At 47.5% G+C, this 25,724-nt stretch overlaps 1 protein-coding gene and 1 long non-coding RNA gene across 4 annotated transcripts; one reads left to right on the top strand and one right to left on the bottom strand.

The window, feature by feature from the left end:
• Nucleotides 1–4,485: 4,485 nt before the first annotated feature.
• AMZ1 (archaelysin family metallopeptidase 1) lies at nt 4,486–24,227 on the top strand. 3 transcript variants are annotated; one of them, XM_067550837.1, is made up of 7 exons: nt 4,486–4,685; nt 12,469–12,802; nt 13,464–13,631; nt 14,560–14,688; nt 15,075–15,238; nt 16,883–17,059; nt 22,418–24,227. In XM_067550837.1, the coding sequence occupies exons 2-7, from the start codon at nt 12,499–12,501 to the stop codon at nt 22,982–22,984; spliced, it is 1,509 nt and encodes a 502-aa protein (XP_067406938.1). In that variant the 5' UTR covers nt 4,486–4,685; nt 12,469–12,498; the 3' UTR covers nt 22,985–24,227. The 3 variants fall into 3 exon arrangements, with proteins under 3 accessions (XP_067406938.1, XP_067406940.1, XP_067406939.1); XM_067550839.1 differs by lacking the exon at nt 22,418–24,227 and adding an exon at nt 21,721–22,207; XM_067550838.1 differs by lacking the exon at nt 22,418–24,227 and adding an exon at nt 19,776–20,436.
• LOC137154982 (uncharacterized) lies at nt 5,723–7,349 on the bottom strand. The gene is made up of 2 exons (XR_010920309.1): nt 7,087–7,349; nt 5,723–6,375 (listed from the first exon to the last, which is right to left on the bottom strand). It is a non-coding gene; the product is annotated as an uncharacterized lncRNA (long non-coding RNA).
• Nucleotides 24,228–25,724: the final 1,497 nt, after the last annotated feature.

Here is a 25,724-nt window from a genome sequence, read left to right as displayed (position 1 = left end):
TAAATCTCTGCTATCCACAATGACTCCAAGATCTCTTTCTTGAGCACAACAGCTAATTTAGACCCCATCATGTTGTTTGTAAGTGAAATATCACAAAATTGGTGTGGGTTGGAGTGAAATGTAGGTCAACAGTATTATTATTTATATTATGGTATAATAATAATTCGCACCTGGAGCGATCAACCTGGATCAGAGCCTCATTGTGCTAGACACTGTGACACATATAGCAAGAGCTTATTGTCCAAATATACAAGGCAGACAAAAGGTGAGAGGGGAAGCAAAAGCACAAAGAGGAAGGGATTTGCCCAAGGTCAGTGGGAGAACTGGGAAGGTCCCCTGACTCCCAGGTCAGTGCCCCATCCACTAGATCACGCTGCCTCTATTAATGAGGGTCACTTGAGAGGTACAGTTCCAAATCACACAGGTATTGCTCAGGGTTTGTCAATTTTTAATGTTTTTTAAGGTCGTTTAACTGCTGGTGGTTACAATGAATCCAACAGAATGGTAGTCCTCCAGACATCCAACTTAACACTATGAAGAGCAGTTTAGAAATTCATGCCAGGGGAATTTCTCTGTCCTGTTATCAGACTCCTCAGAAACAAATGATCTCAAGGACTTCAATGCAAAGTGTAAAGATCCTCCAGCTGATGTCTTCTATTGACCTGGAGCAAGTTTACATTTCATTTACCTTTCATAAGTCCATGTGCTGTTCCTAGTCTATGTGGTGTTTAAGCATGCAAGGGGCAAAGATTGTACCTGTTGGGTGGCCAGATCTTCCACTGCTATAAGAATCATGTATCATTTCAGTCATCTCCCAGACTCAGACTCCCAAGATTTCTGGTGGTGGCTTTCATTTACTCCTGAATTCTGGCTGCCTATGCACTGGTCTAATAGGAAACACTCGCACAGCTGTGGCTATGGCAGCTGACACACCGGCACCTCCCTTCCACCTTTTGGTGATCACTACCATGATTTTATAATGAGCTCAAGCATCTCTGGGCATAATGTCAGTGACTGATTTAATAAGTCAGGGCTCAAGTACATTTGGAATCGAGAGACAAAGAGTGGATTAGGTGCATAGACTGTCTATTCAAGGTCTGAAAATATCCACACTCAAAGGAAATAGAGGCTGTTCCTGCTAATCTCTGCCCTGCAGTTAATTAGGTGCCTCTGATAAGACAAGCTTTCTGCTGAATCAGGCACCTCTGCCAGGCATTAAATTGAGTTCAGGATGGAAGAGTTTTTGTTTTCTTTTAAATCAAAGAAGGGTAAATGATGGACAGTCTCCTGGAGGAAACTCAGCAGGATGTATGAGCTGACCAGCAACTGACGAGCTGTAGCTTTGAAATAGGTCCCAATCCCCCTAGGTTTGTAATAATGTTGCTTCCATCTTGGAAAGGAATCATGGAGTATGTGCACACTACATTTCAAAACCCACTGTAGTGAGTCTCAGGCCCGGGTGTACAGACTTGGGCTCATGCTATAGCACTAAAAATAGCTGTTCGTAGAGCTTTAGGCTCAGGCTGGAGCTCAGGATGTGAAGCCAGGGGAAGGGGTGGGTTTCAAAAGCTGAGCTCCAGGTAGTTTTAAAAACATCTAGTTTTTAGTGCCGTAGCCTGAGCCTCACAAGCCGTAGTCTGTAGGCCAAGCTCAAAGTTGCTGCTGCAGGTTTTAAAATGCAGTGCAGACAAACCCACACTGAAGGACATGAAGGCACAACAGGTCAATTTAACAGCATCCTTGGCCCAGATAATGTCCATTGCATAGTCAGCTCTGGAGGAAAAACAAACACATTGAGTCAGATCATCAGAGGACCATAAAACAACATAGCTTGTTGGAGGTCCGCAGAGCTATGCTGATTTACATCAGCTGACGTTCTAGGCCAGAGTCCATACCCCACACCTTGTCTCCCCCATCTCGTGCTCCCACATGGTGTGAAAACAAGGCCATAGAATGAGCCTTCTCTTCACTGCCACTTCTCCCTTCCACGAGATCTAGTGTTCAGGGCCTCACCCCCTCTGTCCCTGTAGCCCAGGATCAACGCCTCGCCTAAGCCACCTCTATTTATTTATTTCCTAGCTCTCTCTTGGGTATTGTTTACAGCTGAGGGCTTTACAAGTGTAGCAGGCACTGGATGAGTGGGACTGGTTTAATTACCTGGGTCCACTGCAATTCTTTAATGCTTTGCTGCCCTCGCACAGCTTGTGATTTCTGCACCCAAGGGCAAGCACCAACAACAGGATTTGGCCACATGGGGCTCTAGATGGGAGTAGTTCTGCCTGTTGCTTTAGCCAGGCCATGCCTTAGCCTCAGCTCCTTCCTTTCTTTGTCCACCTGATGACCACCCTCCTTTCATTCGGCTCCCTGCTGAGAGACACTACTGGGGAGTTTTTCAGTGTTTACCCACCAAAGAAACATGCAGATGTTTATTTAAAATCTTCACACTTTGAAGCAAGTCCACCAGCTAAGGCCTAAGTCTTCACTCGGAGGCGTAATCAGGTGAGGTGACATGATGCTGACCGTGACTCACTGGTCACTGTACACAAAGACAAGTCATGTTGACCATTATGGCTGTACTGGGACAAGCTTTTACTCACAGCTAGCATGATGGGGTCCTGATCATGGTTAGTTCCTAGCCACTGCTGTAATAAATGTGTAACAACACCACAACTTGCCTTTGTTTATTCTGACCAGTCAGCTTTGTGTCCGCTAATTTGAGTGTTAAATATTGAGTTTAAACACAAAACTCATTTTCTTAGTAAAAAAAAAGGACCTAGACCACAATGTGTCTGAACAGTTTCTTTTGTTTTAGTTGTTTTCTTTCTCTGTGCTTTGTATGGTACTGAGTACACCGAACAATTCCAGTCCAACATACAAATAGACAATTTAAGCTGATTACCATACACAATGGACACAAGTAGCCATGAGTTAAAGTAACACACAGGGATCCCCAGTGCTTGTGAATGAACTTGGCAACGCTGCCACTGCAACTCCTTGGGATTCTATACTGCCCTGCATGCAGCACAGGATCTGCCCAATAAAAGGGCTTGTCTGGCACTTTGCCAGGAAGCCCAAACCACACCCAACTAGCCCGAGATGAAGCAGGCTGCACCACCTGGCATCCCGGAAAGGCAGTGGCAAGCAGCAGAGCAGACAACTCCCCACCAGTGATGCTCCACCCTGAGCCAAGCAGCACAGCTTCTGGAGATGACAGGACCCAGCATGCAATGCTTCGGTTTGGATGCTCTGATCAAGACAGAGCACTGCATACTGCATCTTATCCTTTTCTGGGGCCGCACTGCTTGCATCACGATGAGCGCTACCAAGCTCCTCTATTGCCTATAGGCAGCACTCTGAACTCTGAGCAGCATTTGGCCCACAAGCCACGCTTTGGCTACATAAGCTGTGGTGCAGCCTTCTCCTGATAACCCTGCCTGCTATTTCTACCCACCTTAGACAGAAGGACAAGGTCCTAGTCAGATGCTTTTCCTTCCCTTCCCTGCCTATTAGCCTGCTAAGGCCCAAACGGGGGTCAGCACCCTGAAGAGAGATGCACCAAAAAGAGAATAAAACAGAAAACAAAGGAGAGCGGATCAATTTCTCTAACAGAAGTAACATTTTCTAGCACCGCTATTAACTGACTCAGTATTTCTGATGCAAAACTATTCACAGAAAGAAGAGGGACAGAGAGAAGCCCCCAGTCCACGTGAGACAGAGGGTGGGAAAGGTACGGTGCAGATTAGAGCCAAATGCAAACACCAGTTTTCACACTCCTGAGGAAATGACCTTGTTCTGTGCTGCAGAACCAAGTACCCAGAGCTGTGGTCTCCAGGCAGCTACGGCTTAATCCATTTCATATCCGAAGACGGAATTAAAGAGGGTTTTATACTCCTGAGCATCATCGCCTTGCTCAGCCCCAGGCTCTTTCAGGAACGGGACTTCTTAAAGGGAGGCCTCAGTACCCGACCCCCCCCCACACCCTATCCATCAGGGCTAGGAAGGAATTGAGACTCTCTGTAGACCCAGCCAAGAGCTTTTACTTGAAACCCTCCTCCTGAGGCTAAGAGGTGATATTATGTGGGCTGACACCTGCCCTGGGCTGAGGGGAACACACAGGCCATTGCTCTTCAACCAGCCCTTCTCCTGACTTGAATATGCGCCCCCACCCCACGGAAATGCTCTTCGGAGGCACCACAGAGCCCAGGCTTCCCCTTGCCAGACGCCATCCCCTCTAAACGCCACCCCTGAAACCGCAGCAGCGCCCCTGAGCAGACCTGCTCCCCACCGGCCAAATCAGCGCGCGCTGAATCGCGCCTCCCTCCCCCGAGGGCTGCAATCGCTGCAGACGCGGGCCCTGGGAAACCGACCGGACAGGGAGGAGAGACAGTCAAGCCGGGCTGGCCCCTCCCCCCCGTCGGAAATCTCCTGCGCGCGGGGGGCTGGTGGCCAGGGGCGCCGCGCGCTGGCTGCCTACCGGAGCCCACCCAGTGCCTCGCGCTGAGCTGATCGTCTCCCCTCCTCGCACGCGCCCCCTCCCCAGACGTCACGAGTCGTGGAGCCTCCCTTCCCTCCCCCCATTTCATCGCCCAGCCCCACTCACAGCGCCGCTGTCTCTCCCCGCGCGCGCCCGCCCGCCCGCTGCAGACACGGTGAGGTCCCGCCCGACGGCTGCTTCCACTCCGGAGGTAAGTGCTGCTCTGCGGCTGGCCCGGCCCGGCCCAGCCTCGCCTCCCTGCAGCCCGGGACCCCTCCCGCCGCTGCTGCAAGGTGGAAAGCAGCGGGGCCCACCCCCCCGGCCGCAGAGGAGCGGGGCATGCCCGGGGAGCGAGAGAAGGTGCCGCGGGGGGAATGCAGCCCCCCAGGGGAGCAAATGCCAATGGGCAAAGCAGCGAGCTCGGGGGGAGCCGCTCCCTGACTGCCCTGGCGCTGCGGGTTGCTCCCGTCTCCACCCCTGGAGGGGCCGCTCCTGCTGCCGACGGGGCGATGCCTCCCTCCTCCGGCCCGAGCTTCCCCGCCCGTCCGCCCGCCAGACGCGGGAATGCAGCGTGCAACAGGGTCCCGGGCCGGCCGTCTCGAGCGGCTGCGGGCTCCCCGCCGTGCCGGCAGCGGCTGGACTCGCCGCAGCCCAGGCGCCCCGCCGTGGTTCCGTGGCCCCAGGCTGGCTCCGAGCGGCTGCAGCCCGCGATGCGCGCCCGGCACCGGGGTGGGGCTGCACCTTCCCCAATGCGGCTCAGTCAGAGACGCGCGCACGCCGGGCGGTGGCAGGCGGGCGGGACCCCCCCCCCCAGCGGGAATCCAGGCGGACTTCAGCTCCTTGGGTGTAGCCCCCCCCCGCTAAACGTGACGGAGGAGACGGAATCGGTGCCTCGGCCGCCCTGCCGAGGGAGAGGGCGGGGTGCAACGTGTCCCTGGCCCGGCTAAAGAGCTGGAGGACGCAGTAGTTCGGGGGGCGGGAGCCTCTCGCCGGGTAAAGGCTTTTCCCTGCTGCAGTAACATGAATGCAAACACGTGTTAGCCTCGCCCTGCGAATAGAGGCCCAAGCGGGGAGCCTCTAGGCCCTCATCAGCACCAGCCTCTGCTTATAAATTGTCAGTTTATTTAAAATAATCCTTTGAGGTTCCTTATCAGCTATGCTAAACGGACTTTATGCAAGACCCTGCCACCCAGTGGTTAGAGCACAAGGCTCGAAGAGATCTGGACTGGGGTTTTATTCCCGGCTCTGCTGCTGGCTGTAGGCAAGTCCCATCACCTTGTGGTGCCTCAGTTTCCCTCTGTGCAAAATTGGTAAAATAACTCAGCTCGGTGCAGTAATGAGGGCCAGTTAGTGTTTGTAAAGTGCTTTGGGCATCAATGCTGGACATCTGTCTTTAAATAAAACTGAAATGTTACCCTAATAGCTATCCAGGGGAATAAGTAAGAGCACACAGAGGTGTGTGTTAAACCATTATGGTAACACTTTTATTTAACTTTTAAAGCACACTGAGGAAACCACTAGGGTCCATTTGCAGAAAGCATGAGGTCTGGCTAGACCTGTGTAGGGAAGAATAAGGTGCCTCATCTGTGAATGATTTGCACTTGGGCACTGCTCCAGCAAGTTTTTGTTTTTTTAAAAAGGACTGTTAGACGATTCTCCCTGCTTCTGTGCACATTTAGTTGCTCATTTATCAGGTGCATCTGAAAGAGGCATAATTTGCTATAGGGTAGAGGGCAGTTATCCTCATCCGCTGATTTTTCATAGGTCTGTATGCTCCATTATGTCTTCCACTCCTCACCCCCATCCCACCTTTGCAGGATACATCATAGATAGCACTGACCACTCTGCCCTTTCTCCAGTTTTTCTGAAATGACACCCTTGATGTAACCAAACAGTATCTCCTGTAGGAACAAGCAGAAGAGAATGTAGCCACACCTCCACCACATCCATACACAGGGTAGCATTTTCAAAAGCACAGAGTGACTTAGGCACTGTTGAAGGTTCTGCCCCTCCTTGTTAAAATGAGTAGTGGAAGAAACAGCCTATTAAAAACTGAATGAAATAATCTAAATCATCAGTTTTTTGTGATTATTTGGTCCAACGTGATATAAAATACTAAACATGAAGCTAAAAGTCCCCCCTTTCATTCACCTTAGCTGCTGAAACATTGGGAGACAATAATTAAGGTCTGTAAAGTACTTGGAGATCATCAGGTGAAAGGTGCTATAGAAGAGGGCAAAGTATTATTATAACAAGATCCATCAGGGTACACAACATATAAAACCCTTGAGAGAAGAATGAAGTTAGGGAAATAGAGCTGCTTAATACCAGAAGGAGTCTGTGTTGGACTCCACCCTTTTCAATAAAAAATAAAACAAAGCAAGAGGCTCCTGTTGAAACCATTCACTAGACCTTATCTACATCTTTAAGCACCTAAATACCATTTCAAATCTAGCCCTTAATGCTCCAAACTTTTACTCATGAGTCATCTTTGACTTCAGTGCAGCTAGGTACATAAGGATGATTCATGGGAGTAAGAGTTTGGAGGATTGCCTCCCCCCTGCAATAATAAAACAGACCAAACAGCTACAATGTGACACACATTGTCTTACCAGTAAATGCACAAATACTCTAATCTATCCTTATGGCATGAAGTACACAGGCCCTGCACCTTCTGTAGCCATTTACCCCAGTGCAAAATGATCCAGTCCTGATTGGATGGCACTTTACATGGCTACAGAGGACTCCACATGGTGCACTGATGAGTTGGGTCATGTAGATTTTATTTTCTCCTTGAGCAGAAGAGCTTGATCTTGCAAGGTGCTGAACACCCTCCACGTCCTCTGAAGTCAGTAGGAATAGCAGGGCTTCACAGCCTCTCAAGAGGGAGCCCAGCAAAAGATTTATACTTCGACCTCAACAGCTGGGCCCACTCAGTGCAGGATGCACGGGAGTATGTGTAGACAAGTAGCATTAGGGCCAGGTGCATTTTGTTTGTGTACGATTAAACACCCTGGCCTGGCTTCTCTTAGTGCCCTCCCTGCTGCCTCGCACAGCCCTGGACTCTCTTACACATCATGAGTTCAGCCTCTTAGTCACAAACCATCTTGTTCAATACAGTCAACAAACAAATTGAGAAAATTGCCTTCAGCCTTGCAGCTGTCTTTATACTGGAAATAAGATGATGATCTGAAAGCAGTGGTAGCAGGCACTGAGTGCAGCTCTGGGGAAAGGCCCTATTGAGTGATTAGAGCATTTGCTGATAATTGGCTAATTCTCTTTATATGCACTCTGGGCTTTTCATTTAGGTTGACAGACTATGAATGTTCAGCAATATGACTGCTTATTTACAGTAGAGCACCTCAGTTAACCAATTAATCAGTTTTAACAGACTCAATGTCTGAGGGATGTTAGCAAAGTGCCCAGTTAATTAATTAGTCTCTAAACACTTCACAGAAATTCAGAGGGTAAGAAACAAAATCCAAAAGATTCCTTCTCTGAATCTGAAATCCATAGTTTGTATGAAATTGAGTAGAATGATGTATAAAAGAAACTACTTCGATGGTGGTTTTAAGTGGCCAAAACCCAGGTTAGGACTAGATCATGCAAAGGTGCTGAGCAAATCCCATGAGGTTCTGAGCATTTTTTTCTCCCACTAGAACACCACTACATAGAATCTGTTCACTCAGGGCTCACCTCTGTCTCCTCCCAGTACTTGTGCTGTATTATTCTATATATGTCCTCAATTATGCTGTTACTGTCACTTCCTCACCCATCTATCCTAGGGAGCAATGTTAATATATCAAGAATAAATTACAGAATTAGAAAAAGAATAATTCATGGGTAATTGTCAATTACAGGGAATTATTTATAGGTAGCTGATTTACAAAGAGAATAATTTATGAGCAACTGTGAACTGCATGTAAAATCATTTATGGGTGACTGTCAAAAGTGCTTAATTTGTAATGAAAGAGGGGGTCAGGCCTCAAGCAGTTTATTTTTTTTTACTTTCATAACTGATGCAGCAAGCCATGAGGTGCTGGGGTTAGGAAGTGAGAAGGCTAGAGGTGCTGGGGCTAAGACCTGGCACAAATTAAACGCTGACTGTCAGCGATGGAGGGAATATACTGATTATACCCAACTGTGTGAGATGAGGCTGTATTTTCAGGGAGCACTTCTGGGGAAAATATCAACTATTAGAACGAACTCCCCAGGAAAAATAGTTGTATAATCTGTACAATAGAGCATGAAGTCCCTGGGTACCAACAAAAGCCACACACACACCACAAACAGCTAATATTGCTCTCTAAAGGTCCCATCTTGCGGCATCTGTTCATCCAGACAGGAAAGCCCAGCTGGGCTGGAGCCTTACTGCTCATCTGATGCAAGAGGCCTCCTCCTGCAAGGCTTCTGCAGTGCTCCAAGCCTTTGCTGGTCTGGGGAATGAGAGACGGAAAGCCAAAGCCTTTGGTTCTCTGTATGTGAATATATGTGTTTGTGTAATAGAAAAGGTGGGGAAAACAGCTTTTAGGCTTTCTGTATACTAAAGCTATAATACATGGAGGGGGTCAGGTGGCAGTGGAGCTGGCCAGGTGAGGCTCTAATAGGGAGCATGCTGCACCCTCTGCAAGGCTGCTGTAGTATGTGGTGTGTGCACGAGCCCAGAAAGAATCCTAGCTTACTTAGTAGGGGGACCCAGCTTCTTAGACTCCAGCAGCAACACAGCCCCTCTGCATCCCACCAGGCATTCTGGAGAGGCTCTAACAGGGCATAGTCAAGCCCTTAATTTTACAGTACATAGATCTTTGAGCTCAGTCCCTTCAGGAGTTTAATATAGCGAGCAGTTTCTCTATGAAACTTGTGTGTGTGAATAGAATTGTTTGGATTCCAGCACTGTGTGATTACAAACATACTGAATAGGTGAAATCATGGCCCCACTGAAGTCCATGGCAAAACTCCCAATGACTTCAGTAGGGCCAGAATTTCACCTTCTAACCCTGCCAAGTGTGACGAGAAGTTTTACTGGTAGAGTTCTTGGTCCTCCAGTTCCCAGATTGGACCAGGTTACTGTGTAGCTCTTACTACTCCAAATACCCCACAAGCATTTTGCTCTGCTGATGTAAGTCATTTGAGGGTTCTGTGGACTGTAACACCCATTCTGTCTGCTACCGCTAAAAAGGAGCAGCAGCAAGTGGGATATTTTTCTACAAGATCTACTCGCGGAATTATTTTGTTGACCTTCTATGGTCTATGTTGTACGTGAGGTCAGTCTAGATGAGCACAGTGGTCCCTCCTGGCCTTGGAATCTAGGAATACATCCCTTGGCAGATCCAGAGGGCTGGGTACAAACAGTGTTGCAGACTGTTTCTGAACATACGGCTTTGATTTGAGTAGGCCCCCACTGCCTCGCTCGGTATCACTGTGCCCTCTGCAGCCCACGGCATTGGGGCTGTTGGAATCCGAGGCTTGTAGACACAAAGGGGTACTTGCTCATCCCTTCCCTTCTCTGGAGCTCTCCTTTTCAGCCTCAGGAAGGCCACACAAAAAGGAGTCCCTGTTAATGCCCTATTAAGGCCACACACTAGTCTTTCCAAAGGTTGCTCTTTAGTTACAAAATATCTAGCGTGTTTGTATAGAATATAAAATAAAAATGGGCCACTGCTTTCTCTCACTTTGACTGGCACAAATCAGTGGCTTGTTCCCGTGTAACAGAGGGGAATTTGGCCCAGGGTGTTTATCAACAATTAATGAATTGTTGTTACTGCTACCCGAGGGGGCCATGGACTATCACTGTTACTCCACAGAAATATGACTGCAGGTGCCATTATCTATCTGTACACGTGGAGGTTCGACTGCATTTGCAAGAGTCAGTTTCCTGGTTCAGCACCCTTGGCAAAACTCCCATTGACTTCCGTCTGTTCCCAGTACTGCAGACACACAGTAGGCTCTCCTCCTTTTATCGTCATGCCAAGGTGTTTAGCACTGTCTTGTCTCCTGCATTTCAGACATGCAAGGTTTTGCAAACTGAGCCTTAAGAGTATTCTATTGGTTTCCACTTCAGTTACAGGCTATTGGCATCTGTCTCCAGCATTCCTCAGTCTTCCTTGAAATTATTTCACAGCTGTCAAGGAAACGCTTCTCTCTTCTATTTGAACATTTTCATTCTACTGTGTCCAGGCGACTGGGCAGCTCCTTAAACCACAGCCTCCACACTCCCAACAGTGAGCTTTGTTGACCACGTTCGCACTACATGGCTATTTACACAACACTGATTTAAAGGCCCAAAGTTCTGGCCCAGCATGCCCTGGGCTCAGGGTAAATCTAGGAGTAACGTGCAGCATCCTGGGAATAGCATGTAATTCCAGCTGCAGGCTTTGATTTGCAGGGTGTTTACCTCCTTGTAACATCTTCAGCATTCGTGACACCAAGACTGCATTGCACAAAGGTGCTCAGCCATTACAGAAATGGGGCCATATAAGTATCTGGCCAGATGGATATGGATAAAGCAAATGATCTGATCTGGGGTGGCAGTCTATCCCCAACCAGATTTCTGAAGCTGCTCAGATTGTTTCAAGCAGTTATTCTGGGTCAATATTGTTAATAGTGTAAAACGTTGCTAGAGGAAGCTGTTGGCAGTGTGATTCTTCCATGCCCAGGATAGCCACCTGAAAACGCCAAGATCAGGGCAGGCTGCAAAAGGAGAGCAGATTCTCCCAACACTGATGGGTGACACTGAAGTCAGACTTCCCAACCAGCCACAAACTGCTTCTGATTCCCCACACCGATTATCAAGAAGCCAATATACAAATATACACAGCCCCCTTTACTGCATTTCAGTCTCTGGCTCCCAATCGGCCACTAGGTCCAGTAAAGAGACCAGTTTTTTAAAACTCTATGCCCTTTACTAAAAAGGTTTCTCCTGACCCCAAAGGGTCAGCCACAGTACCAGATCAATATAAGTTTGGATCTTATCCAAAATACCACGCTGCCAGCCAATCCTTTAGTAACTAAAACTAAAGGTTTATTATAAAAAGAAAGAAACAAACTATAAGAGAAATGTTAAAGGATAAAACAGATACATACAAATGATTTGAAAGTCCATATATATCAGGTTTCTAGGAGAATTGTGGAGTTAGCAGGATTGTATAGTCCTTCTGGTATACATCCAGTACCTGGATGGGTCTCAGTCCTTTATTTCACAGCTTCAGTTATAGCTGAGTTGATCCAGAGGTAGATAGGTGGCAGAAGGCTGAACAGGATTGAAGACCAAATGGATCCCGGGCCCCTGCCTTTTATGTCCTCTGGTCTGTGCCATGCTGCTTGTGGAATATTACAGGAACCAAAATGGAGTCCAGAGTCACATGAGTAAGTACTGATGATTCATCAGATATATACCTGGGTTCTCTCCCTGGCCCCTTGTACCTGTGGATCTCTTAATGGGCCATTAAGCAAGCTGTTGTTTTGCAGCCATCCTGTCTGGGGTGTGATCCAGACACAGCACAATTTGAAATACAGATATATCAAACATATCCATAACTTCCATTACACATATAACACATGAACATAAACACCATCATCTTACTTAGCACATTATAGCCTTTCTAACAGTACCTGGCATGGCATATCTCACATGAATTACTATGATTGACATATTGGTGTTAAATAACATAATAAATGCCCCTCCCCCAATCCAGCCAGCGTGACAGGCAGGGCACAAGTTGTTCTGGTGTCTCAAAACCCAGGACCTTTGCTATATATTCTTGCTCACCATCCACTGGTTCATTACCTGTTAGCATATACAGACACAGAACACGCCTGTAACAAATATCACCATGAAGGAAGATGACTCCAAACCAGCAGCACCACAGAACTCTGAGCATCCCAAATATCTCACAACTGAAATCGCTAGGCAGATTTATGCAAGTGCAAAGTGGTGGGAGACCCCTGGTCCCTTGTGGGGCTCAAATGCTGATGATCTGATTCACTTTCCACAGGCAGTGCCACAGCCCCAGGACCCGTCAGCAATGTTGCAGTGCAGACATGCTCAGGAATTCAGCTTTGGGCCCCGAGCTCTGAAGGACGCACTCATCTCTACCAACCCTGCCCTCCAGGAGCTCTATGCCGAAGCCTTCTCCAGCGCAGAGAAACTTTTCCTCTCCGAAGCGTACAATCCCCAGAGGACGCTCTTCTGCACCCTGTTGATCAGGACCGCCTTTGACTGGCTCCTCAGCCACCCTGATCCTCCTGAGGACTTTGAGACCTTCTATCACTCCATGCTGAGGAGGAAGCAGAGTTTCTGCCAGAAGCACATATACCTGCAGCCTATAGGTAACGCAGGCCAAGAGCCGCAGCACCTTTCATGGTGGACAACTTGAAAGAAACGGGAGTTGGCTGTTTTTTTTTTAAAAACGCTGTCAACCCTCCACCGTTTCTTTTCCGCCTTGTATGTCGAAGGGCTGAGCCTGCAGATGGCCAATGCCACAGCAAGGGCTTTTCAGACAGCCTTCAAACATTGTGGTGCTAAGGGCTGCCTTTGAGCCACGGTAATGGGCCCCTGCTGACAACTGGAGGTTGGCTCCCACCTGAGGGCAGCATGGGCCCCGGGGGTACTTTCCCCAGGAACAACTTGAAATAAATACATACAAAATAGTGAACTCAGAAAGTGGTGCCACAGACTCCCCCCCACATGGCTGACTTCTCTGCATGGCCTGCCTGCCCCACAAAGATTTCCCAGAGACCCCCCACCCAGAGCTAACTCCTTTCAATGACCTGCCTTGTAAGTGACTAGACAGAGATATGCCCCAGAGAATTAATTCCCTGAGCAGCCAGAGAAACACCCTAGTCCAAATGACTGGCTCCAGCGAGACCAGGCAAGACCTTTGCAGAGCTAACCCCTTACCGTACCTTTCACTAGCCCCAGAGAAATCCCTTAAGATATTTTGACCTGCCCCTGCATACAAGTAACTGACACTGGTGCTTCTGCTCTTAGATCTAATTGAAGAGCCAGTTGGGATCTCACTGCTGGATTCCCTCAGAAGCTGCCTAGAGTCTTTCTTCCTGGGCCTTCGCATCAAGTGCCTGCCCTCTGTTCCCATCTCCTCCATCCGCTGCTGCTATCGACAGAGCCAAGATTCAGACGAAGTGCAGCTCCATGCAGGTAAGTAGAGAGAAGAGTAGAGTCAGCAGAGAAGTCCGGCTGGCACTCTGGTTCATGGCAGTCTCTCAGCCCACATCTGCTCCCTTAGGAAACCACTGCGATATCACCTTTCTGCCTAAACGGGAGGAAGGGAGTGAAGAGGGAGAAATCCTGTTTCCATGGAAAACCCAGTTTTTTTGGAACTGGAAACCACAACAACAAATAACCAGCAGGGCAGTTCTCATCGTATTTTTTCCTCTAGCTTTTATTTTTCAGAGTTATCTTTAAGTTCAGTTTTGCAAGGTAAAAGCTGCTGCTCCCCTTCTCTCAGCACGTCCAGCGTGCTTTTAGATTTAATTCTGTGTGAATATTTTATGTCATTCCCTCATTTGGTGCCTAAAGCCAAATTAAATGAATGCCTGGGGGGTTTAATGCACTAGCCTTCCACATTAGGAAAATTGGGTTCAAATATCAGTTAGGTCCCGGGTGAAACGGGTTTGTTGGTTGTCAGGCTAGTGTGGTGTGACCATTCACCCACCATGCAGAACTGCCATGCTGCTTGGTACAGCTGGCAGCGCCAGCTCAAGAAAGGCCCAGTGCCGGAACAGTAGTGCTGTTGCAGGGCAAGGCTGAGGTGCCTGTAGGGAATTTCTGTACTCTAACCCAGCCTTTCTTTCATGTGGCTCAGCCCTGGATTCACTCACTGGGATACTAAGGCAGTGTCTTGGTCCTTAGAATTCTCCTTTGGCTTTATTCTGTGCTGCAACATCTCCTCCAGGGAAGTCAGGGCTAATGGTGTCCAAAGGACCCGCCTTTCACCCTGGATATTGAGCTCAGCACCTTTGTCAGCATGTAGCTTGGATTCCAAGTTCCATCCCCAGAAATGGTGGCTCTTCCAATTGCCTTTTGGGCAGACTGGATGTTTCTCTTCTCACTTCTCTTTATCCAGATGGGATCCTGACCTTCCTGAAGAACAACAAGCCTGTGGATGCCCTGTGTGTCCTTGGACTCACTCTCTTGGATCTGTACCCCTGTGAGACCTGGCGCTTCACCTTTGGCAAATTCCTGCCAGGACAAGGTGCAAGTCACATCCTGTATTCTTCCCATGCGGGGAACGAAGAAGAAAGTGCTTTACCTTAAACCACTGCGTGGGAGGCAGAGTAGCCAGGTCCTTCCCCACAACTTTAATGAACACTGCAGGGATAGGAAACAGGATTTCCCACTGTAAAACATGGGAGTTTAGGATTCAAAGCCACCAAGAAGCTGTTAGTCCATGCCGGGAAGTCTGACTAGTTACAACCCTTTGGGGGAGCACCCCCACATTCAGTGCAATGGAGGGTGTAGAGCTGTATTAGATGAAGCAAAGGCAGTTTCCCAGCATGGTACCTCAGGCTAGAGGCAGGTGCTAGAGGCTGATGTTCGGCTAAGATGACCCGTCTTACTTTTATTTGCTTCTCTTTGTAGAAGTGGGTGTCTGCAGCTTTGCCCGATTTTCTGGCAATTTCCCCCAGCCAGGTTGCACCACCTTAAATCCAGCCCCAGGGCGAGAGGAGCTGCGTGAGGTCAGCAAGAAGGCCCGAGGCCAGACGTTGCTGTTTAGTGTGCTGGAGATGGTTCAGTGTTGCAAGGTGCGGCTAGCGAATGTCCTGCAATGTGGGGTTTACATTCCAGCAGCCTGGGTAACCACGTCTCTCATGACAGTTCTCTGAAAGAGGCGTGAGGCCTACCAAAAGCCATTCAGAGTTACAGCAGTGTGCCTATGCTTGCTAACACTTAGCACTTTACATCTTCAAAGCACTGCCTGATCATTCCCCACAACTTCCTGGGAGGGGAGTCTAGTAGTTAGAGCAGGGGCTGACAGCCAGGACTCATGGGTTCTAGGCTTGGCTCTGGGAGATCTATCATCGCCATTTTACAGAGAGGGGAAACTGCAGCATGGAGAGGTCACACAATTTGCCTTCCATCACCCTGCAAGTGTGTGGCAGAGCTAGGTTTAGGAACCAAGGAGTCTTTGGCTCCCAGTCTCATGATCAAGCCACTAGACCTTGCTGCCTGTCAGGCACTAGGTGGATGAATGGATAATACGATCTCTCTCCTCGAGTCATAGAAACAGTCTGCTAGTCTCTTCCCAGAGAGCATAGCAGAATTGCGTATACAATGTCATGATGGATGCAGGAGGCAATGTGTATAACTGCATCTCCCTCAAATGGCTGATGTCCAGAGAGGAGGAAAAACCTGGCACTAATCCCTGCCAGACCTGCCCAGACGGGCTCATCAAAAAGAGGGTGAGCCAAGTTTGCACATATATTTATATGCAAATGTGCTTATAATCCCCATAGACCCCCTCCACTTCAATGTTCCCTCCACAACATCCCCTATGCTCTCTCCCCAGCTGCCTCTTCTTCTGCCCCCACTATTTCCTCACAAGGCTGGCTTCCTCTGAGCAATTGTAGCAGCTCCTGCTGCAGCAGGGCTGGCCCTGTAGCTCCTTCCCCTGTGTTTCCCCAGCTGGCACACAGCATTCCCTGCCCTGGGCTCCTTCCCTCACTCCCTCTGGATCTGATGGGGAGAGGGAGGCAGCCTGACCGGCTGGCAGGGAAAGGAGAGGGAATCTCAGTTACCAACATCGTTCATGCTGGCTCAGTGCCAAGCAAGTTGAAGGTAGCAGAGGTTGTCTGGGAGCTGGAAGGCTGGGGATTAGGTGGGCCTGGTATCAGCTCATGGTTAACTAACTCAAATTATGTTAGCCAGTGCTTTGATACTAAAGGACCTAGGTTCTCGGTCTGATAACTTGGGGTGGGCCTTGTTACAGATGCTGGTCTCTTCCTGTTCCCCTCCTGCCCCTAGGGGAACAGTATGTGCCCCTCAGTGACCAAGGCCACAAGTCAGCCCTCCTCCTGAAGATGATGCAAGTGGCTGCCTTGTGTTCCCAGCTCTCTAACTCAGTGCCACTTAAAGCGTCTTCGCTCAATTCCTTACTAAAACATCATCCGAACTCTCCCTTCTCAGCCCATGCATGGATATTGCCTCTTGGGGTCGTCTGGGATCCAGGGAACTGAGCAATCTTTTCATCCAGAAAAGGGTCTTCTCCCTCTGTTGGATGGAGGGCATTAGTGTCGAAGGCTGGAGAATGTCTGTGGTTGAACAAACAAGGAACTTGGATTCCCCTTCCACCTCCCTGCATGAGGATGGGTTGAGAGAGGGGAGGTTGTGGTCAGACTTGTGGTTGGTTTGGTTTTATTAACAACAAAGCGACTTTGCTTTCCTGAAAGGTTACGTGTCATGAGATCTGCCACCTGATTGGCTTGGGGAACTGCAGATGGCTGCAGTGCATCATGCAGGGCGCGCTGAGCTTGGACGAAGCATTGTTGCGGCCCCTGGAGCCATGCCCAGTTTGCCTCAGGAAGCTGCAGTACGTTGTGGGTTTCAAACTCATCGAGCGCTACAGGGTGAGAGAGGGATTGGCTGACTGCTCTCGGGGCAAAGGGGCAAAGCAAGGAGTTCTCCAGCCAGGTAGCCCATCTGTGAATCACAGCATCTGGCGACCATGTTAAAGCAAAGGCCGGGCTTAGAAATACACAGAGCTCTCTCCTGCCGATGGGCATGAGTTACAGACGCTGAACCCAAGACCTAAAATAGAGAGGGTGTGTATCAAATACACATTCAGTGTGCACTTTTTTGTGCATTCAGTGTACAATTCTTAGCACTTGATACACAATCGCCAACGCTCTTTGGAAACAATAACATTACAACACCCCAGCATGTAACTACTTCTCCCCATTTTACTTTTGGGAAAAATGAGTCAAAGGGGATGTGACACAGGCAAGGTCAGAGGGAGTCAATGTCAGAACTGTGGTTAAAGAGAGGAAATTCCTAGGTCCTAGTCCTCTGCTCATACAGTGCTGTGTGACGGCATGAATTCCTAATAGCACAACTAGCATTAGATGCCATCACTACCCTTTAGTGCTGGAAAGAGTATCTCCCCCTGATAGCTGAAGAGCTGGACCGGTGCATTACATAGAGCCTGAAAAGAAAGAAGCCTACAATTCATGCTAAATGTCCTTTCTACATGATTTTATTACCTCCATAGGACATGCATCATCTGCAGAGACTGATTTTTCCAGGCTTGCCTCTTTTAAACTTCCGTGCATTGTATTGTCACTTTGTATAGAGAGCGAGTTGTGCAGTTCCAGGGCGTTTTCTAGTTCTTTCCCCCTAGTTCTTGCTCATTCAGCTTGGAAGTGAGACACATTCACAAAGAAGCACTTCAACATGCTTGCGGGAGAACACACTACCCGGTTGTGCTGCCAGTCACTGAGATGAAGAGAGCAGTAGATCTAGCCTCATCATCTAGAGCTTGGGCCATTTGGCCTACATCGAAAACCGAGAGATCCTCAGACCCAGCTTCTCTAGGTGGCTGTTAGCATAAGCCAGAGTAACATTAGCAGCAAAAGTGCCCTCTGCAAGCCAGTTCTCTCTTTCCAACAGAGAAACACCCTCTGAATTAAATGTTTCCATAAATGGTTTCCCTCCACACCTGTTTCATTGCAGTAAATATTGTAATTATCTCAGCTTCCCCACAGCTGCAGTGAAAGAAACCCTGAAGAGGAGGAAACAATCCACTCCTCCCCTTCAAATGTCAGTACTGCCTCTAGGACAATAAGGAAGGCACATGAAAAGACTATTACAGGGCTGTGTAGTGGGGTTGTGACAATCTCCACAAGCCGTTTTATACTGCCTTGGTGCAGGCCATAAGTGCCTAGAAAGACAAGTTAAATAGCTAGACACTTGGACGGCAGAGAGCACAGAGCCCCTGGAGGCATAATCATGTCAGAACGCAAACTTGCTTGCAAAGCATAGTCGGTGAGGCCCCAGCTATCCAATACCATGTGTTTGGAGTCAGCGTTACCTTTTATTATTGCTTCTTTCAGTTGAGGAACCAATTTCCCTGAATCACCCAACCACCCAGATCATAAGCAATAAATATGGCCAATGCCTGGCACAAAGCTGTGCTTTCCCTATAGCAGATAATGCTGCCACCATCAGAAACAGCAGCACAGGTTACGGGCAGAAGGGGCAGCTGATGGAGGTCGGTGATCTTTCTGTAGGAGGATGAACTCTAATTGATTTGAGTTTGCACTCAAATATGCTCCATTTTAACACCACCCAGGGTCTCTTTTATCTTGACAGATTTAGAGCAAAAAATCCAGGCGGCACTTACATTACACAGAGTTTCCATCTGTTTCCCTTACAGCATGACAGGCAGTTCTGCCCCCCCCAGGCTGTTTCCCCCACAACATTTCCCTTCAAGGCTCTAGTGTAGAAGAGCAACTGGATAGTGACGAAGGGTTTGTCTACACTACAAAAACACTCCGTGGTAGAGTCTAAGAGCCTGATTCAGATTCCGGCTTGCGTAATGATACTAAAAATAGCCCCATAGATGTTCCTGTTCATGCTGGAGCCTGGGTTCTGAAATTCAGCATGGGGGTAGGTTTCAGAGCCTGAGCCAGAATGCCTATACTGCTATTTTTAGTGCTGTGTACAGCAGGCCCGAGTCTGGAGACCTGGGCTCAGAGACTCACTGCCGCACGTGTTTGCTTTGCAGCGTAGCTATTTAGGGCTTGCCTTCACTGCAGTGTAAGCTTAAACTCACTGCTCTTGAGTCAGGCTAGCTGGAGTGAGAGCAGTCACACCACAAAACACAAGCAGCTCAGAGTAGCTGCATCCTCTCTGCATTAGCACCACCCAGGCTTTATCAAACCCCACCCTCCCCTGCCTGATGGGCAGCTACTTTGAGTTTAAAGCACCATTTAACTCAAGCTAGAGAGGTGCAAACAGGAGCTGGGTCAGGACAATGCTCGAGTTACAGTTCGAGCTAACGCTGCAGTGAAGATGGGCCCTAACTTACTGCACAGCCAGCTCCAGCCTTTGGGAACAGAATTGGTTAATCAGGCCCAGGCCCCCCACAGGTGTGGAGAGTGGCACCAGCACCACAACTAACGGTTTAATGAAGCTCAGATTGTGGTGCAGGGTTTGGCTGGCAGCAGGGGGATATCCCTGTCTCCGGGGAGTTCATTCCCTCACTGGCTGATGTAAATCAGTCTCGCTGGGAGTGACTTCTCTCTGGCTCACATTGAAAGATTATTTTTTTCTTTTTGCCTTCAGCTAATGGCAGCAGATTACAGGCCAGCAGTCCCTTACACAAAGGCTTTATTCTCTCTGCCCTCTGCAAATTGCTCAGTTCCAGTTTTCTCACCTGCAAATATCACCATGCCAAACTGACCCTGCCTACTGTGCGCTGATGGAGACGCCATTGATGCTGATAAGGACAGGGTGACCCTGTACTAAAATCTGAGTAGCATTGTTCCCTTGTAATGTCAAAAAGTAGACTTCAAACTATGCTCAAGTGCATGCTGAGCAGATTCTGTCCCAGCTGCCTTCGCATGGCCATGGATTTCACAGGGCTCCTTCAGAGAAGAGAAGCAGCAGAACAGAAAAATGAAGCTAAAAACCACACAGACCTTTAAATTCCTTGTGGAAAATGTGCCACAGAGTCTGAAAGATAGAAAAGGACTTTTTCCTCTTGCAGGGATTTTGGGGACAGCTCTTCCCTCTTCTTGATTTGAAATAAATGAGCCCTTAGAGCTGGTTGAATTTGTCTGTTAAAAAATACGCAGATTTGGCAGCACCAAAGCATTTTGTAACTTCACGTCGGTTTCCCCTAATTGTAGGAGTAAAAGCAAAAAATTCAGAAGAAAAATCAAAATGTTTCACTGATTTTTTTTAAATTAAACATTTTTGGTTTTGGTTCTAAGTGATTGTTTTGAATTTCCTTCAATTTTATATAAAAATCAAAAAGGTTTTTAAATGATCAAAATCAAAATTAAATGTTTTGATTTTTGTCAAAACAAAAAGGTCTCTGCCGTAATCTGAAGTTAATTTTTTCCCCTACTTTTTCGTTTACCAATAATTTCAAAATTTAGTTTTCAGGTTGAACCAAAACGTTTTTTCCCCCTGGAATTATCAGCAAACAGAAAAATCTCTTATTCACACAGCTCTACCAGCCATCTCTGCCTAGATGTCCTGGGTTCAGCTATCTTTTTGCTTGGATATACGTTTATTTTTCCCTCTGGTGGTTTCAGACTGAGTGGCAGTTGTGATTACCCTGGAGTTTCATTCATGTCTTGGGAATTTAAAGAGCCATAATAAAATCCATGATGTAGCTGCGGCTTTCAGACAGCATCACTGTCACTTCCTCTACTCTATCTCCTCCGCAGGGTCTGATGCATGTTCTGTTGAACATGTGCATGGCTGGGCAGTAGGTGCGCACGGCTGGCTTTAACTGTACAATAGTGGCCACAGCAAGGCAGAAAAAAAAAATCTTCCCTTTGCATGTTTTCTTGGCTATAGGGGATCTCAACTCTTCAGATGCATCCCTGTACAACACTTCGCCAGGGCTTCACACACAGATTGCAGTAGGAAGTTGGAACATGGCTGTGCTTGGCCCACCCACTCAACTTGGTCTCTTTTCTGCTTCTGTCATTGGCCTGGGGAAAGGAGACAATCATGGAAGGGGGAAGGGAGGAGGAGGAGGAGGAATGGAAAGCTCTGGGAAAAGGGAACTCTGCAAATCACTGGTACGGCCTGGAGACTTTAGCCAGAGTGCAACACTTATGCCCTCTGCTGGAACAAGCACAGCATCATCCTCACTGAGAGCCAAAAACACAGTACAGACACCTCATTAATACATTAACTGCCTGCCCCGTGGTAGTATTTTTTAATGGCTACCACTGTATTTGTTTGAGCAAGTGTCTAGCTTTGCAAAAAGATACTAGAGGAGGAGTAACAGAAAACAAAGATAAGATACATCAGTATGTGAGAAGATAGAAGTGGGGGTGTGAATGCTTAGGAACAAAAAGAATCAATATTATGCCAATTAAATAGACAAGGAGACCAAATTTTTATCAGTTGGTGACTGTCAAGTGCTATGATTCGTTCCCCAAAGCCCAAGGAATAAGCATGCCAGAAGCAAGCAGTTGTTTCCCATATTATAGCATGAAAAATGTCAGCTCTCCTTTTAAAATATTACTTTCTATTAATTCTTTCCTAGAGCCCAGACTTTCCTTATATGTATTTCAAGTCAAGAGATGAAGAGCTCTTCTTGGGAATGAAAATGCGTGCTAAATAGGAATGAATATGTTAGTGAAACAAGACGACTCAGCTTTGCCTCAGGAGTATTTATATTCATGTAATTTAACTTCCTCTAGAGAGATGGCACTGGTTTGTTTGTTGCTTTTACACAGATCGCATGGCACACAGAGGTCTTGGGGGATAACTGGGGAAGTACACTGCAACTCCTCTAGCATCATCTGTAAGGTATTCATGAGTAGTTTAGTCTCAGTCTTCTCTAGCAGCAAACACTGCAAGGAAGGGTGCAGAGTCACACGCTGTGAAAGCACTGTGAAAGTATTCCAGGCCTGGTCTCTCCCAAACAGGAGTCATCACTGTAAGGAATGATATTTGGGGTTACTCTACTCTTTACTGTATGGTCAAGGTTCTCAAGAGTGTGAGTGATTTTTGGATGTCTGAGTTTTCGGGTGCCCAACTTGAGATGCCTTAAAAGGGGCCTGATTTTCAGAGGGGTGAGTGCCCAGCACTTCCTGGAAGTCAGTCCCCTTTAAATGGTCTTAAATTAAACACCCAAAAATGGAGGCACCTGAAATTACCTGACACTTTTGAGAATCTTGGCCAATTTACATTTGCTGTGCTAATTCCTCTAACATGAGAACATTTTCCTCCCACCACAGCAACTCTATGCTTGGACGCAAACTGTATCGTCTACCTGGCCTACTCAAGAGTCAGACCTGTCAACCTCGGAGGACATCCTGCCACTCAGCTCGGACTCTGGGATGTGCTGTGAGAATGACTCTGACCCTGTAACTTCTTTGTCTGAGCCATTGACACCAGACACTTCCAGCCAAGCCTTCTCCATTGGGCAGGAGCTGGAGCACACCGAGCAGCTTTCTCCTCTGGCTGACACACGCGGCCAACAGCAGCTGGGCAGGACCACCAAGTCCACCGATATCATTAAAGATTATGAATTATGGCTAGAAACATGCATCGCTGCCCTGGAGAAGAACGTCTCTGAGGAGGAGCTGGCTCAGTTGGACAAAACTGTGGATGCCTTGGCAAAGTGGGATATGTTTACAGGGCAGCTCCCCGCCATGAGGAAGGAGCTGCCCTTCACCAGAGAGAACGCTGGGCTAAGAAAAGTCCTTGGAGACAAATTCTCCTCCTTGCGGAGGAAACTGAGTTCTAGAAAACTGTCCAAAGCTGAATCTTCCCCTCATCGTTGGAGGTGGGAGGAAAACTAGCACTTGGTCTGACTTGTCCTTTCCCAGTCCTTGTTCCTTTCCGGGCTCGGAAAAGTCAGCTCAGTTTACCACTTATTTTGATTTAAGTTTTGTTACACGATTGCCATGCATTTGATCGTTCTCACCAGAACTTACTGACTGGCTGAGAAGGAAACAGGAACTCCCAAGTGGAATGAAAGAGGTTTCTTTTTATGAGGTTCCTAACATGGAATTTGTTTCAATCATTGAGTAGCTTTAAGAGCTTATCTACATAAGAAAGTTGCACTGGTTTAACGCAAGATATGAATCCAAACATGTAAAGCCCTATCTGGATGCTCATGTTTCAGTATAGAAGTGACATATTTCAGTTTGGCTTAAGTTGGCTGGGAACAGGTTTACGCTAAATCAAAACAAGAGCGTCCACACAGGAGTATGTACCAGCTCAACTAAATTCGTTTAAAAACTGATGCAAGTTAAACCGATGCAGCTTTCCAGTGTAGACCCGGGCTCAATCTACTGAGCATTTGAGCTGTAAGCATGGAAACTGTGTCTTCGTTTTGTTTTATACTAAATGTCAATTTCCAGCCAGGTCCCCGGCCCATAGATTGCACCAAGCAGAGGCATAAAGCTGAGACTTTCTAACCATACCCCTGTGGAGTGCAGGTGAAGAGCAGAAACAAGGTCTGGGGGAGGCAGAGGGGATCAGCAAGCAAGCAGTAACAACCCTTGGTGCCTATCCAACATAATCAATGGTGGTAGCTTAAAGGGACCTATCGACACTCTCCCCCCACCCCCTTTTTTAGCTCCAGCTGCTGAAAAGCTGCCATCCCTTCCATTCCTCAAGAGCCGTAAGCCACTGCTGCACACTGTATGGGTGCCTCTACTAAGAGACTGAGAGAAAGCTGCAGCAGTTGCTAGTACATGAAGTAACTTTGCAGTTATTTATAGCTAGGAGCTCCAGAGGCTGACAGTTTTTCAAGCCCTGTAATGGTGTGCGCGCTGGGGAGGCTGACCCTCTCCGTCACACACTCACTCAGAATTCCAGCACTGATAATATACTCATCAACTTGCAACTCAATGGCCAGAGTTCAGATTTTTCTGATCTAAAAATACCTAATTCCCAACTGTCCAAAGCAGAAAAAAAAAGTAAAACTCATTCAGTATGTGGGATGTTTACTACCACATTGGAGCATGGGGCTTTAATGAAGATATTAAGCATGTCCACCACCACCACCTGCAATTTGATGTTGAGAATGCCACAATAACCTGGGGATTGCGCGGGGCGGGGGAAAGATGGGGGTTTAGGGGACGACACCTGAGGAAAACTTGGGGCCTGCTAATGCAGGTGACTGCAGGAGAAAATCTGTGGTGACCTAAGTTAAGCTCACTTAAGGAAAAATGTATACAAAAATTGAAACCACCATGATTCAGAGAGAGAACAATGGGGGTTCTGACTTCTAAAAGACTAATGATGTCAATTACTGGAAAGGCATTTTTTCCAGTCTGCACATCTGGAATCCATGTTTATGAAAGCTGCTGCTGCCGCCATCTGCTGGCTGTCTAAATACTAAGGACATTTAAAAAAAAAAAAAATCACTCTCCATCTAAGATTTTTCAGACAAGCAGAAACTTTCAAACAAACAAACATCTGATCTATAAATCCATCCACTATCCCAAAGCCTGGTCTAGTGTTTCTTAAACACATAGGCTATTTTTAAAAAGAGCGTACTCCTTTTCCATTTTTGCCTCTTTGCTCTTGCTTGAGCCTTCAGTGAAGTTAAAAGGCTGAATTTAAGACAGTTTCCAGAGATCACTAATGCAAGATGGTGAAATTGCTAGAGAATCAAGGGGGGGGAGGGGCAGAAGGAGGCGGCTCTCAGCTCTGACACAATTGCAAAGGGAATAAAGAAGAGGCGTGGCTAAACAAAAGTGCATAAAAAATGCTTTTAAGCATTAGATCTAGCACAGAAGACTCCCTTGTGGCCAGTGACAAAACAGAGGAAATGCATGGCTTTTCCCACTCACTTTTTAGGAGAAGCCAAAAACAGGAAAGAAACCTCAGGGGGCGGGGAGGCAGGCTGGCTGTAGACACTTTTGCTTATGCAGAATCAGTAACCTTTCAACAATATCCCTGGTTTCATGGAAGAGGCTAGATCCTCCTGCTTTATGCTCCACAACCATATAATAGTATAATCACCGATATAGCAACAACTTACCAGTTCAGAGAATTCAGGATCACTCCAGGTATGGATTACAAGAGCACTGGAACTGAAGGCTTCTCACATCCACGTAGATAGCTGAGTAGGATCTGGGGCCATCGTGTAACCTCAGGGAGATAGATGTAAAGCCAACGCTACTCTGCTGAGTCCTGAAGCAGCTGTACAGCAGAGAGAGTCTGTATAGTACATATGTGTAGAATTCATGCAGAAGTATCACCTTCCTGTGCAGCGGATTACACTCAGCACCAGCAGACGTGAAGTCCTCTTCATCAGGGCACAGCGGTGGACAGCCTTTCATTCCCATTAGGAGAATTTCCAGTTAACAGAGGCTATTTTAATTGTAATGCTGCTAAGCAGAGATTGCTGGATAGTTCAGGAGTTCAGAAATGGTTACTGGTCAGACTCAGGGAATTAGAAGGCAGCTATGGCCATGGGGAGATGGACTGACCAGACCCAGCAACAGTGAACGGATGCCCAGATGGGGAGTTGACATGGAAGGTGCAGACTGATAATGCTTAGCACTTCCATAGCACATTTTATTA

This window comes from Emydura macquarii, unplaced genomic scaffold (genome assembly GCF_026122565.2).
Source record: "Emydura macquarii macquarii isolate MOO-44397 ecotype Brisbane River unplaced genomic scaffold, CSIRO-AGI_Emac_v2 contig_1348, whole genome shotgun sequence".
Taxonomy (NCBI): domain Eukaryota; kingdom Metazoa; phylum Chordata; order Testudines; family Chelidae; genus Emydura; species Emydura macquarii.
This window is presented reverse-complemented; position numbering and strand designations above follow the sequence as displayed.